This window comes from Mus pahari, chromosome 20, assembly GCF_900095145.1.
Source record: "Mus pahari chromosome 20, PAHARI_EIJ_v1.1, whole genome shotgun sequence".
In the NCBI taxonomy this organism is placed as follows: Eukaryota; Metazoa; Chordata; class Mammalia; order Rodentia; family Muridae; genus Mus; species Mus pahari.
The window spans coordinates 18,802,990-18,816,116 of NC_034609.1; the positions used below are offsets into that span (position 1 = coordinate 18,802,990).

Consider the following 13,127-nt stretch of genomic DNA (forward strand, 5'->3'; position numbering starts at 1 on the left):
TCCATCTTAGCTAGTCTGGCTCTTTGGGATCTACCAGGATCTGGCTCCCAATGCTGGGTTGCAAGCACATACTGCCCTGAACAATCTTTTATGTGAGTGCTAGAGATCTGAACTTGGGTCTTACCCACTGAGCCATTTCCCCAGCCTTGACTTCTGTAAATTCTTGAGTGATCCTCCTTTAAAAATCAGTATAGTTTCCATCATTTCAGAGAAACATTCTTTTATTATTAGACAGCAGCTATGATATTAGTATCATAACTTTTTCAACAACAGACATCTGTAATTAGATATTTTATTTGAAACATATTAAATTGTCCCATATGTTTAAATAAAGGATATGATTCATTTTTTTATCACAGAAAGAGCCTTTGAAAATGTTCCACAAATTTGCCAAATATATTTCTGTAGAGATAAGAACTGCATATGTGTTTTTAAAACATTGATTAGAACTCCTATGGCTTATAAGGATATGGTTTAGCAATCAACTTTATAATGTAATGACTGATAAAAAGGAGTTGTTGGTGCTGGTAAGATGACTTAGTAGGTGAAGCACTTTCTGTGCAAGCCTGGTGACCTGAATTCAGTGCCCAGGACCCACATGATAGAAGAGAATTGACTTCTGAACATTTTCCTATAACCTCCTTATGATGTGGTAGCATGGACTTTTTCATACCCACATATGTCATACACATACTGAACAATCTTTTTTTTTTATCTAAAAAGAACAGTTGTTGTTAGTTCTGTTATCCAAAGATAGCTTTACATTGGGAACCTATAAGGATATCAAAGGGTGATATTCACTGTAATCTGAATGCCATTGAAACCACACTAGCAATTTGAGTGATTGAATAGTCAAGACCTTCCGTTAATTTCCTTTCTCTTTTCCTCTCTTGTAGAACTGCCAGTGTATGGCCAGCATTCCCAGTGGTTGATAATGTTGGAAATGAGCTGCTTGACCTTCTCCAGCATTCAGTTGTTAAAAATGAATAGAATGCAAGTTCAGTTCCACATTATGAAAACAGTACTCGGAAAATTGAAAACTATCTAAATGATTGTCTTTGGTTGGGCTGTGTTCTTAGCAAGCAGAAGCCTTGGTCAGGGTCTGCTGTTGACTCTTGAGGAGCACATAGCCCACTTATTGGGGACTACAGGTGCCACTACTACTATGGGTAATTCTTGCATCTGCCGAGATGACAGTGGAGCAGAAGACAATGTTGACACCCACCAGCAACAGGCTGAGAACAGTGCAGTCCCTACTGCTGACAGTAGGAGCCAACCTCGGGACCCTGTCCGGCCTCCAAGAAGAGGCCGAGGACCTCATGAGCCAAGGAGAAAGAAACAAAATGTGGATGGGTTAGTGCTGGACACACTGGCGGTAATACGGACTCTTGTAGATAAGTAAGTATCTGACTTACTGTCGACTCCAGTGTCCTGGGAAGTGTTCTGCCAGGAACCACCACTTTTGGACTCCTTCCACTCATTTAGGATATATTTTCCAAACCTTGTGCTCATAGGCCAAGAGAGAATACTTATTTCTTCTCTGATAGCGGAGTAAATAAGGTTTGATGTTTTTACTTGCTATCATCTACTCCTGTCTGGAAAATTTTGAACAGTTCTGTACAGAAAACTTGGATTTAATTTTCTGATTGAAAATATGATCTTTATGAGGGAGTACAGTAACTATGGAGTGAGTCTGTATTAATTACTTGCTTAAGTAGGAAATAAGGAAATGTTTTCTTGAAGATTAATTACTATGTTTGCCTATTTGTTCTGCTGACCATATATTCAAGATGAGTAGTCTTACCAAGGGTATGGCATGCAACTTCTGTAGGCAATTAAGGACAATGGGCAACAAAAGTTTAACCTCTCCTATTTTATTCTTGTTTAGCCTGTTAGATCCATTTGGGGAAACTGTAAGTTGAAATGACAGGGCACACCTGGGCCTATGTTCTTTCTCCTACTTTGTTTAAAACAAAATCTCAGTTTGACAGTGAAATTAAAAGGTTTTGCTCAGACTGAAAAAAGTCCAGTGTAAGGTTATTTAATAAGTGCATAAATTTTAGACCATGATGGACCTAGATTCAGATTTTAGCCCATTACTAATTTTATAACATTCAGCAAGGTACTTTTCTAATCCTTTTTTTAATAAGAGTTTTTATTCTTATATTATTTGTATAAATGATCTAGTGTGGTGCTTTATATTAAAAAAAAAAAAAGGAAAAAGAAATGCTCAATACATAGCAGTCATTTTATAAAGTTCTTTTTACTTTATACCCTGCTAGAAAATTTATAGGTATTTAACATTCACATTAATAAAAGTACAGTTTTGTTTAGTCCTTTAAAACTGGTAAGAAAAGAACTCTTGTATATCTACAATATACAAACAAAGCCTTAGAACTATATTAGCCTCTTCTGCTCAATTCTGAAGTATTTGTTGATCTCCAGGAATAATAATTTGGGGGGGGGGGGTTAGTGATATTTCCCAGTGGCTAGAGTACTTGCCTAATATCCATGTAGCACTTTTCCAGGTCCAACCTCCAATAACACATACACAAAAGAATCTTTCTTTAAAAAGTTATCCTTCATCCTACAGAATTATAATGGAAAATTATCCTTTCCAGACAAGGAAGGAAACCACAACATTAATTAGGCACATTGAACTATTAGGTGCAGAGTAGAAGTGCCCCACCATTGAACTTACCACCACTGCTTTTTGTATTTGTTAATGTTAAGTTACCCCTGCTGACCTTGACCTTAGTATGTAGCCCAAGCAGACCCTGAACTTGCAATTCTTTTGTCTTAACCTCCAGAGTAGCTGGGATTATGGGTATGACCCAGCTTTATAGTTTAATTTTATTATATTTTATTATTCTTTTCCTATTTTTGTATGATGTTTGAATGTACATGTGCATGCACATTAAGTCATGTGTATGAGTGCAGGCATATGCTTGCTATAGATATGGGTGAAGTGGTCAGAGGACATCCCTAGTTGTTTGTCCTCACCTTCTACCTTGTTTGAGACCTGTCTCTTTTGTTGTTCTCACTGCCAGCACCAGGTTAGCTAGCCTGCAGACTCAAGGACTTCTATCTCTGCCTCTCATCTTACTGTAGAACTGTGGGACTGCAGACTTGCATTATTGCACCAGACTTTTATGTGGGTTCTAGGGAGTCAAAATCAGGTCCTCACACTTATGCTTTAACCACAGAGCTATCTTCCCAGTCTTGTGGCTTGATTTCAGAAGATACTAAAGGATAATTTATAACTTAGGGAGCTTTTAAGATTGTTAAGCTGAAATATGACCAAGAACTATGAAGGACAGGACAAGGGATGTAGCAGGAACACATCTAAATCTGTTACCGATGCAAATGTGGCCATTAACCAAATAGTCTTGTCATTGTCTTCTCTGGATTGCTTACTCCAGAAGGAATGCAACTGAGAGGAGAAGGCAGCAGGTCCCAGTGACATGGAGGAGAGGTGCTATGGGAGAGTTTTTATGCTGTTTCTTTCTAGTTCTCTACAGCCTCATTTGAAATAAATTGCCTAATTGCAGCGTGCCTTTGTGCCCAGCTTTCTTGTTGTTGTGACTGTCTAATTTTAATCCTTTGTATTTTGTTCTTCAGTTCTGAAAATTTCTCCCCCATTTTTTAAAAAACATTTTTGGTATTCAGTATTTGGTATTGGAATCCTTCAATATTTTCCCCATGTGTATATGCCCCCTGCTTCCTTTTTGAGAGAGTCTTGGCGGGTAGGGTAAGCTGACCTCAAACTTAGGATTTTCCTCCTGCCTCAGCCTCCTGAATGCCAGAGGACGTGCATGCAAGTGTTCTCATCTAATGCATTCAGTTTCTCTTTATGCATAATTGGATTTTCTTTTTCATGTTTGCTTCTTGGTTTTGTTTGGCTCTTTTGTTTTCGTGTCTTTTTGTTTGGGTTTTTGTTTGTTTAAGTCAGGGTTTCTCTGTGTTGCCCTTGGCTGTCTTGGAACTCTTTCTGTAGATCAGGCTGGCCTCCAACTCAGAGACCTATCTGCCTATACCTCCCAAGTGCTGGGATTAAAGGCATGCACTGCCACCACCACCCAGCTCACATCCTTCTTATAGGTGTTCCTGCAAATATATTTATTTTAAAGTTCTCTTACTTGCATATTTTGAGTAGTGACTCAGATTGTTAGTGACTAGACTTCTCTGTTGCCTCTCTTTTCTGAGACAGGGTCTCACTGTGTAGGCCAGACTGCCACAGTCTGAGATCTTCCTGCTTCTGCCTCTTAAACTGCTCAATTATAGGCAAATGTCATCATCATACAGCTGCAGATTCCTTCTGAGTTTTTCCTCACATTTATATATGCCTTTATGCCGTGCATACTCAAAGGGGCTAGCATGTTCCCCCAGTCTCCAAGTAAACCTTACTGAAACTCTGTAAATAGCTAAGGCCCGCAGTGTAAGTTCTGTTTTGCCGAGTTTTAAATAGGTCACTGGAGACTTGTACTTTATTTATCCTACTTGTAGCTCAGATTGTCATCTTTCTTTCTTTTAAATATTTATTTTGTTTTATGTGGATGGGTATTTTGCCTGCATGTGCAGAGCGTGAACCACATCCATGCCTGGTGTGATGGATCCGCTGGACCTGGGAGTCACAGAGTTGTGAGCTGCCGTGTGGGTCCTGGGAATTGAACCCGGGTCTTCTAGAGGAGCAGCCTCTTAACAGAAGAGCCATTTCTCCTGCTCCTGTCATCTAACTTTCTTAACTCCTTTTCTTGAGAGGGATCTGTTCCCCAGATATACTTTGTGCAAGTTCCTCACCCTTCCACAGATGAAGTGTTTTTGTCCTATTACCTAGCTGAGCTGAGCATCCCCATCCCCCACCCAGTTCCCAACCTACAGCTCAGTAATCCTCTGACTTACTTTCCATCTGCCATGAGAAGTGTCTGCTCTGTTTGTGTTTCCTGGGGCATTTATCTTCTTTGAGCACAGGGATGCCTTTGTAGTCATTGTGTACCTCCTCATAGAATTAAATACCCCTCTTCCTTGTTGTTTGCTGTCTGCTGCATTCTATCATTTTTCTCTTCTTCCTTAATTTTATCTTCTGCGTCACCCATCATGTCAGTAGATAATCAATTGTTCTAGTGATCCAGTTTCAAGCTTATGTTTGCTTGCATCTGTATTGATAGAGTATCTATAGAGAAAGGTTTGGGGTTGGGTTTTAAAATGTGCATAATTATACAAACCTTTAAACATTTTTTCATTCAATATTATGTTTGAGGCCATATGTAAATCTACAGCTGCTTCTGGCTGCTACAGAGTATTGCTTTATATGCTTGAAAGTCTTGAAAATACCATGTTTTGTCATATTTTTCATATGGTAATAGGTACTTAAGCAAATACAGAATTTTTTCTTATTTCACATAGTCTATGATAAATAGCAAGAATGTGCACTGATGTATAGATATATGCAAAAGTTTCTCTAAAGATGTTAGGTATATGCTTATTTGACTTTATTATTGACATATTATTCTTTGAGAATGTATACAATAGTTATATTGTTTTTAATTTTTCTTTCTCCCTTCCTCCTTTTTACTCTCCCTTCCCTCCCTTCCTCCCTCCCTCCCTCCCTCCCTCCCTCCCTTCCTTCCTCCCTTCCTCCCTCCCTCCCTTCCTTCCTTCCTTCCTTTCCTTCCTTTCTTCCTTTCTCTTTTGAGACAGGAGCTTCTGTCTCTATTTGTAGCTCAGGCTGGCCTCTAACTCAGGATCCTTCTGTTTCAGCCTCCTAAGTACTGATATTACAGGCATGTGCTACCATGCTCCACCTAAAACATTTATGTGTGTCTGTGTCTGTGTGTGTGTGTGTGTGTGTGTGTGTGTGTGTGTGTGTGTGTGTGTGTGTGTCTGTGTGTGTGTTGGTGCTCCTGGGACATGATGTACATGTAGAAGTCAGAGAATAACTTTGGGAATCTCCTGTTAAAAGATCTGAGAGTAGAACTCAGGTCATCAGGTTTGCTCAGCAGACACCTTTACCCTTTGAGCAATCTCACTGGTCCTAAAACATCTTTTAAATAATAATTAACTCATCCTGTGAATAGACACAGGAGTATGCCAAACAATAAGCACCTAATGAGCAACTGAGATGAACATAGTACTGCCATATCTCAAAGTTATTCCAAGTATTACATGAAGTAAAACAGTAGTTTTTATGTTTGTTTGCTTGTTTTTTCCATAGTAGGAAACAGAAATCTGGAGCTGTAGAGATGGCTTAGTGGTCAACTGCTCGCTGCACAGCATGAGGACTATTATCTATCAAGCTGAGCAACCCGAGCTCTGAGCCCCCAGCACTCATGTAAAAGCAGGTTCATCGATAGTCCAGCACTCGGGGAGTGCAGACAATTGGCTCCCAGAGTATTCACTGCCCATCCAGTATAGCTGCAGTAGTGGGCTCCATGTTCAGTGAGAGACAGTGTCTGTCTGAAAATTAAGGTGGAGAGTGATAAAGGACATTGACCCTTGCCCACACACATACACACACACACACACAGACACACACACTCGCACACTTAACCGCACAGTAAGGAAACAAATCCATAATTCATAAACTAAAAGTGAGTTTTTAAGCAATTTGAAATACCATTATTTGGTGGACAACAGCAGTGAAGCTCCCCTGAACCACCTCTTTAGAATTCCTGGGTGACTGTGAAAACCCATTAACACCTTTAATTGCTTTTTAGAGGCGTTATTAAATAATTCCATTTGGTACATTTTTGTATTCTTCGATTACCATTTTACGAAGTTTAAACAAATAGTGATATTGTTTCCAGAGTAAGTCTTCTAAGTGCAGTGTATCTGTAGGCGCTCGATTCCCTAAGTCCTCAGTGGAGTTGCCCTCTCCCATCCTACCACCCCTTTAAGGTAAGTGTAAGGGAGATGCTGTTGGCATTCCTGTCGAATGTCAGCTGGCACCAGGCCTTGAGAAATAAAGCTGAGAACTCTAGTCCCCAGTTTGAGTACTGTGCTTTCACTCGGGTCATAGAGTGGGTCCTGTGTTGACCCTCTCTGCTCATGTTGCTTGGGAGCCGTCACAGTTAGGGAAAAAGCACATGGGGCATCTGGTGGTTCTTCCGGTTGTATCTGTGGCTGTCTACTCCATCTCTTTCTTTATCATTCATTCATGTTGATTTCTTCCGTCTGTTTCTGCTCATACTTCCAGTTTGACTTTTATTTGGAATTACCACTTACCTAAGTTTAATGTCTTGAATGTTTGTTTTTCAGTGATCAGGAACCACCTTATTCAATGATTACATTACATGAAATGGCAGAAACAGGTATTTTAAATAATTTTATTTTTAATACTTCCTGATGAATTAATAACAATGAAAAGTATATGGCCAGCTTTTTGAAGATAGAAGATCTCAAAAATGCCCATCTGTAACATAGAAAAGGTCCTGGCTGTATGGAAATTTCCTATGAAAGTGTAATAGGTACCATATGTCACATCCTCAATATTGAACTGCACGTCTCAGAGATGGTTGTATCTCATTTGAAATTAGGAGATAAGAAAATTTATTTTATTGATGGGTCTTTTGACTGTACTTGTTCTTGAATGGGGAGGGTACTTGTTTGTCCTTTAGCACCCTACACATGTATCCTTCTAAATTAGAGCCAAGTGCTGGCTTTACTTAATTAAGTCCTTTATGACAAATGAGATGTTTAAATCTATTTTAATCATAATCTGAAAATCCAGGCCGTAGCTTAAATTTTCTCCAAATAAAGATGCCCCCGAGTCACCAGATACCTGTAACAGAGTTTTGGCTCCGTCGTGATGACTAGAGTTTTATGGCTATACTTGTGTCATCTTCTAGTTTCTTAAAGCAATGGCATAAAGGCCTAAAGTGTTTGTAAGTCCTTTTTATGTTTTCATGTTTCTAAAGTAGCGATTCCATTACATAATCTTCTTGGTTTACCCTTAGATGAAGGATGGTTGGATGTTGTCCAGTCTTTAATTAGAGTTATTCCATTGGAAGATCCATTGGGACCAGCTGTTATAACCTTGTTACTAGACGAATGTCCATTGCCCACTAAAGTAAGTTAACCTGATCATTATGGAACTGTCATGAATGTCATCTGTGAACAGGACGAATAATCACTCTGTGTACTTGAGCTCTGCTTTATTGAGTAGTAACATGAACATGTTTATTACTAATGAAGTGTTATAGCCTCTATTAATAGGTTTTAGTTTAACATTTTTAAAAAGATTTATTTATTTACTATATGTAAGTACACTGTAACTGTCTTCAGACACCTCAGAAGAGGGCATCATTATGGATGGCTGTGAGCCACCATGTGGTTGCTAGGATTTGAACTCAGGACCTTCGGAAGAGCAGTCAGTGCTCTCAACCGCTGAGCCATCTCTCCAGCCCAACATTTTTTAATGTTTAAAGTAAAGGATTAGAAAGATGGCTCAGTGGTTAAGAGCACTGAGTGCTCTTCCAGAGGTCCTGAGTTCAATTCCCAGCAACCTCATGGTGGCTCACAACCATCTGTAATGGACATAATGGGATCCGATGCCCTCTTCTGGAGTGTCTGAAGACAGTGACAGTATACTCATATACATGAAATAAATAAATCTTAAAGTAGAAACATTTGCATTTGTGAGGACAGTCTTCACTTGAAAACTAGAAGAAAATGAGCTGATTTTATCTGAGCAACTTCCTTATGACAAAGATTTTCTGTTACAAGGAACAGTGCTGTGCTGAAAGCTTGAGTCTCACTCGGCCACTTAAAGTTTGCATAGCCTAGCTTATGCTCTGACTAGGACACAGATTTTTTTTTTTTTAAGATTTATTTTATTTCTTTGAGTATGTCTCAGACACACCACAAGAGGGCATCAAATCCCATTACAGATTGTTGTGAGCTACCATGTGGTTGCTGGGAATTGAACTCAGGACCTCTGGAAGAGCAGTCAGTGCTCTTAACTGCGAGCCATCTCTCCAACCTTAGGAACAGATATTAAACTTTCACTGCTTTGCCCTCTACCTTCATCAGGCAGGCTCCTTCCATGCGTACATTTGCTTTGCTTTGCTTTGCTTGTAGCCTTTACAGTTGTGTGTAGACCAGGCTGGCCTCAAGCTCATAGAAATCTGCCTGAGTGCTGGGATTAAAAGTACATAGTATAACGCCTATACATACTTTTTAAAATGTGAATTCTGATACCCTTTATTTGTATGTTGAATTTCAGATACTCTATGATAGAAAAACATGAACAGAGAGAAATATCTTTAGCTAGTCATTATTAGCTTGGGCATTACCTAACTTAATCATCTTTAATTTGCCTCAAAAATTGTTGGGATTTGTACTTGCTTCATACAGGTTTTTATAAGCCAAGCATGGTAGGTAGTATATGCCTATAATCCCAGCACTCAGCAGGTAGAAGCAGGAATACCAGGCTTCTCTAGCAAGTCTTGGTGCATTTAGTTACATTGCATGTTTAAGGGAGTCTGGACTACATGGAACCCTGTCTTAAAAGAAAAAATGGGTATAGTGGCTCAATGCCTGCAATCCCAGCATTTGGAAAGCTGACGTAGAGGATTGTATACTCTCAGGACCAGCCTGAACTGTATGCCAACCTGGGCTAGACTGAGCCCTTGACTTGGGGGCGGGGAAGTAACTTTTTATTTCCGTATCATTAGGTCATAAGGTATTTTGGTTTGTCTTTTATGGTTTGTTGTTTTAAGTAAGAGTCTCATGTTTGTGGTTTCTTTTTGAGACAGGGTTTTACTGTGTACCATAGCCTTGTGTAACCCAGTTTAGCCTTGACTTTACAATCTTCATGCTTCAGCCTCCTGAGTCCAGACATTTTAGGTATGTTCTACCATGACCAAGTTACTGTGCTTAATCTTTGAAATTTGAATGGGTTTAGTCTGGTTAATGATTCACGAATGTATGTACATATGTATGTTTGTTTGTTTGTATGTATGTATTAAAATAGACTTGATGTTACATACCTGTAATTCCAGCACTCTGGAGGCTGAAGCAGATGGATTGCCACAAGTGCAAGGCCAACCTGGGCTACATAATGAGTTCCAGGATAGCCTTGGTATATACAGCTACATGTATGACATTATATACCAAGACTCTATCTCAAAAAACAAAAGTATGAAATATGTATTGACTATAATTGGTACATTTTGGATGAAATTGAATCTGGCATTGAGAAAACTTAAGGTTTATCAGATAGTTCCCATTAATAATGACATCATTATTAATGAAATAGATTTATGGGATCATTCTAAGTTTATTGAATACCTTTTTATAGCTTTGTTTCCAAGAATTCTTTTGTGGAAATAACCTGCAGAGTTTATATTCACCAAATCTATTTGCAACTTTTTTTATAGGATGCACTCCAGAAATTGACCGAAATTCTCAATTTAAATGGAGAGGTAGCATGCCAGGACGCAGGCCACCCTGCCAAACATAGGAATACATCCGCAGTCCTGGGCTGTTTGGCTGAGAAACTAGCAGGTAACTCTAGCATATGTTTACTTGTTTGACATTGAGACATCTGCACTACAGACTGTTGACCAAACCTGTTAGAGCAGAAAGAAGCTGAATGGTGACACAGGCCTATAACCACAGCACTTTAAGACAAGAGGGTTAAAGTTCAAGCCTCCACCCCACATAGTAAGTATGTTAGAGGCCAGTCAGAACTGTGGGGAACCCTTTTTCAAAACAAGCAAAAAGGAATGAACAGAAATGGACTAAAAGGAAGACAATTACTCAAAAGACTCAGTTAAATGTAATCTAATTTAACTTTGTTGATTTTTTTTTTCAGAGAAATTTACGATAAACTTGTTGTATTGATTTGCTTAAAAGACGGGAAAGGCTAAATTTAGAATAATAAATAATTATTATATGCATTTCTAGTAATGAGTATTGTCCACTTTAGGAATATTATCAGCAAATTGCATGAAAATATCTCAGCCAGTTACTTTATATATTGTGGAAGAATAATGGATTCAAAATCAGAACGCGTGGGTGCTGGTCCAGACCATCATGGCTTTCCAGGAGCCCGACCTAGCTAGTCTCTTTATGGTGGACTCAGTTGCTACACTGAAAAGATGATGGTAGTAGGAACAACCTGAGAGAGGTGGTCTGGGTAATGTGTATCAGAGAATGAAACTCAAGCAAAACAATTTGGTTGTCATTAGTTACCAATTTAAAATAGCATGACATATTTAATCATGTCCAGTGTTTGCTGTGTTTGTTTAGGTCCTGCAAGCATAGGTTTGCTTAGCCCAGGAATACTGGAATATTTGCTACAGTGTCTGGTAAGTAAGACATCAAAGCTGATTATTCTCAGTCATATAGAATTGTATGTTTTTCTCAAATTACTAGCATAGTCCCTGATGCAGAGGATAGGATCAGTTTTAAACTTTATGTACAGGTGTTTTCTGGGTTTTTATTTAACACCGCCTATGTTTAGAGACAGACAGAAAGAAGACACATAACACGGTGGGGTGCGGGGGAGAGTAGGAATTTATGAGTTGCTCTAGTTTAAATTTAGTCATAAGATAGCTGCTAGGACTTTTGGACTTTTGGGTGTCCTTATAATCTACCAAACAATAATGGAGAACACCCGAGCTTGGGCTCGCGTGTGAGAGTGCCCTCATGCACACATCTCATACACACACACACACACACACACACACACACAGTGGAAACAAAATTACAACATTCCAACAGCAGCAGGCCAGGTTCCCAGTGTATATGAATCTGTACTCACCCACCTTTGCCGTTCCTGCTACCACAATTAAAACTGCCATTGGTAAACCGTTTGATGTATCACCATGAAGTCTGTGGTTTACTGAAGCTGTTTTCCTGTCACTCACAGCACTTGACGGCAGTTTTGACTAGCCTGTGTTTTCTAGGTTAGTTTTTGCAAGCCTCGTAAGAATTAGCCTATTTTTAAAACTCTAGTCTAAGCTGGGTGGTGGTGACATGCACCTTTAGTTCCAGCACTTAGAAAGCAGAAGCTAGTGGATCTCTGAGTTCAAGATCAGCCTGGTACACACAGCCTGGAACACCAGAGTAAGTTCTAGGATAGCCAGAGCTACACAGAGAAATCCAGTCTTGGAAAACAAAAACCCCAAACAAACAAAAATTCTTTAAAAAAAAAAAAACCCATTTAGTCTAAAAGACTTAATTTGTCTAGTTAATTTACAAATAAATTAGCCTACACAATATGTACTTAAATAACCCTTACAATATTTTGAGTGAGCACTAGGAGATACAAAGTAGTAGGGCAGTCATTTCCCCATCACAGAGGTCACTATAGGGTAAAGGAATAGAACCATTCAGACAATAGCTAACGTCCACTAAATGACAGGAGGTGATCAAGAGCAAAATTACTTCCTCCAGACTGAGTGCTCTAAGAGTTTTGAGAAAATGAAGAGGGGTGGGGGGTGGATGTGATTGGGTGACAAGGGGCCTGTGGTAATCATGAAAGACAGACTTCCTGATGAAGGTGGGGCCTCTTAGCTAGCTCATGACACAAGGCTCAGATTAGAAACTCACAGTGAGTTTGGCTAAAGCAGCATAGATAGACGCCTAGTAACAGGGTTATCTGATCAGAGAAGGCAGTGTTCACAGACAGGAGGACATGAACAGGGATCTCCAGGTAGAAAGGTTTCAAACTGGAAAAGCAGGCAGGATGTGGCAAGGATAAAGATGCTGAAGAGGCTTTATAGCAGGGAGAACAGTGATTCTATGAGCTTTGCTGAACTTAGGCAGGCACCACAGAAATGCATGGGAATACACTGGGGTTCCAGAACTCTCTGGAGGCTCCCAACATAGCTAGGAAATAGCAAGAATATGAGAAGAAAAGATACTAAACATGTAGGCCTTTCTTTAAGTGCGAACGCACATGCTGTAAACTCAAATATAAGTTAAGAGCACTTGTCACTCTCCTGTCATCACGAGCTCCTGTAGAATTTCCTGCAGGAACTAGATTAAAACTAAGATGTTGCTGGTTATGGTAGCACCTGATTTTAATGCTAGCACTGGGAGGTAGAGGCAGGTGGCTATGAGTTTCAAGCCAGCCTGGTCTACATAGCAAGTGCCAGGACAACCAGAGCTATATAATA

The 13,127-nt window shown here is 39.5% G+C and overlaps 1 protein-coding gene across 3 annotated transcripts in view; it reads left to right on the forward strand.

Moving 5' to 3' along the window:
- The window catches only part of Rspry1 (ring finger and SPRY domain containing 1), a 54,495-nt gene that overhangs the window by 14,979 nt on the left and 26,389 nt on the right, over window positions 1–13,127 (forward strand). For all 3 annotated transcript variants that reach the window (XM_021220330.2, XM_029532477.1, XM_029532478.1), the window contains 5 exons: window positions 897–1,398; window positions 7,258–7,310; window positions 7,956–8,068; window positions 10,380–10,506; window positions 11,254–11,312. In XM_021220330.2, the coding sequence (XP_021075989.1) occupies window positions 1,049–1,398; window positions 7,258–7,310; window positions 7,956–8,068; window positions 10,380–10,506; window positions 11,254–11,312 (702 nt within the window). In that variant the 5' untranslated portion in view covers window positions 897–1,048. The remainder of the gene's footprint in view (window positions 1–896; window positions 1,399–7,257; window positions 7,311–7,955; window positions 8,069–10,379; window positions 10,507–11,253; window positions 11,313–13,127) is intronic.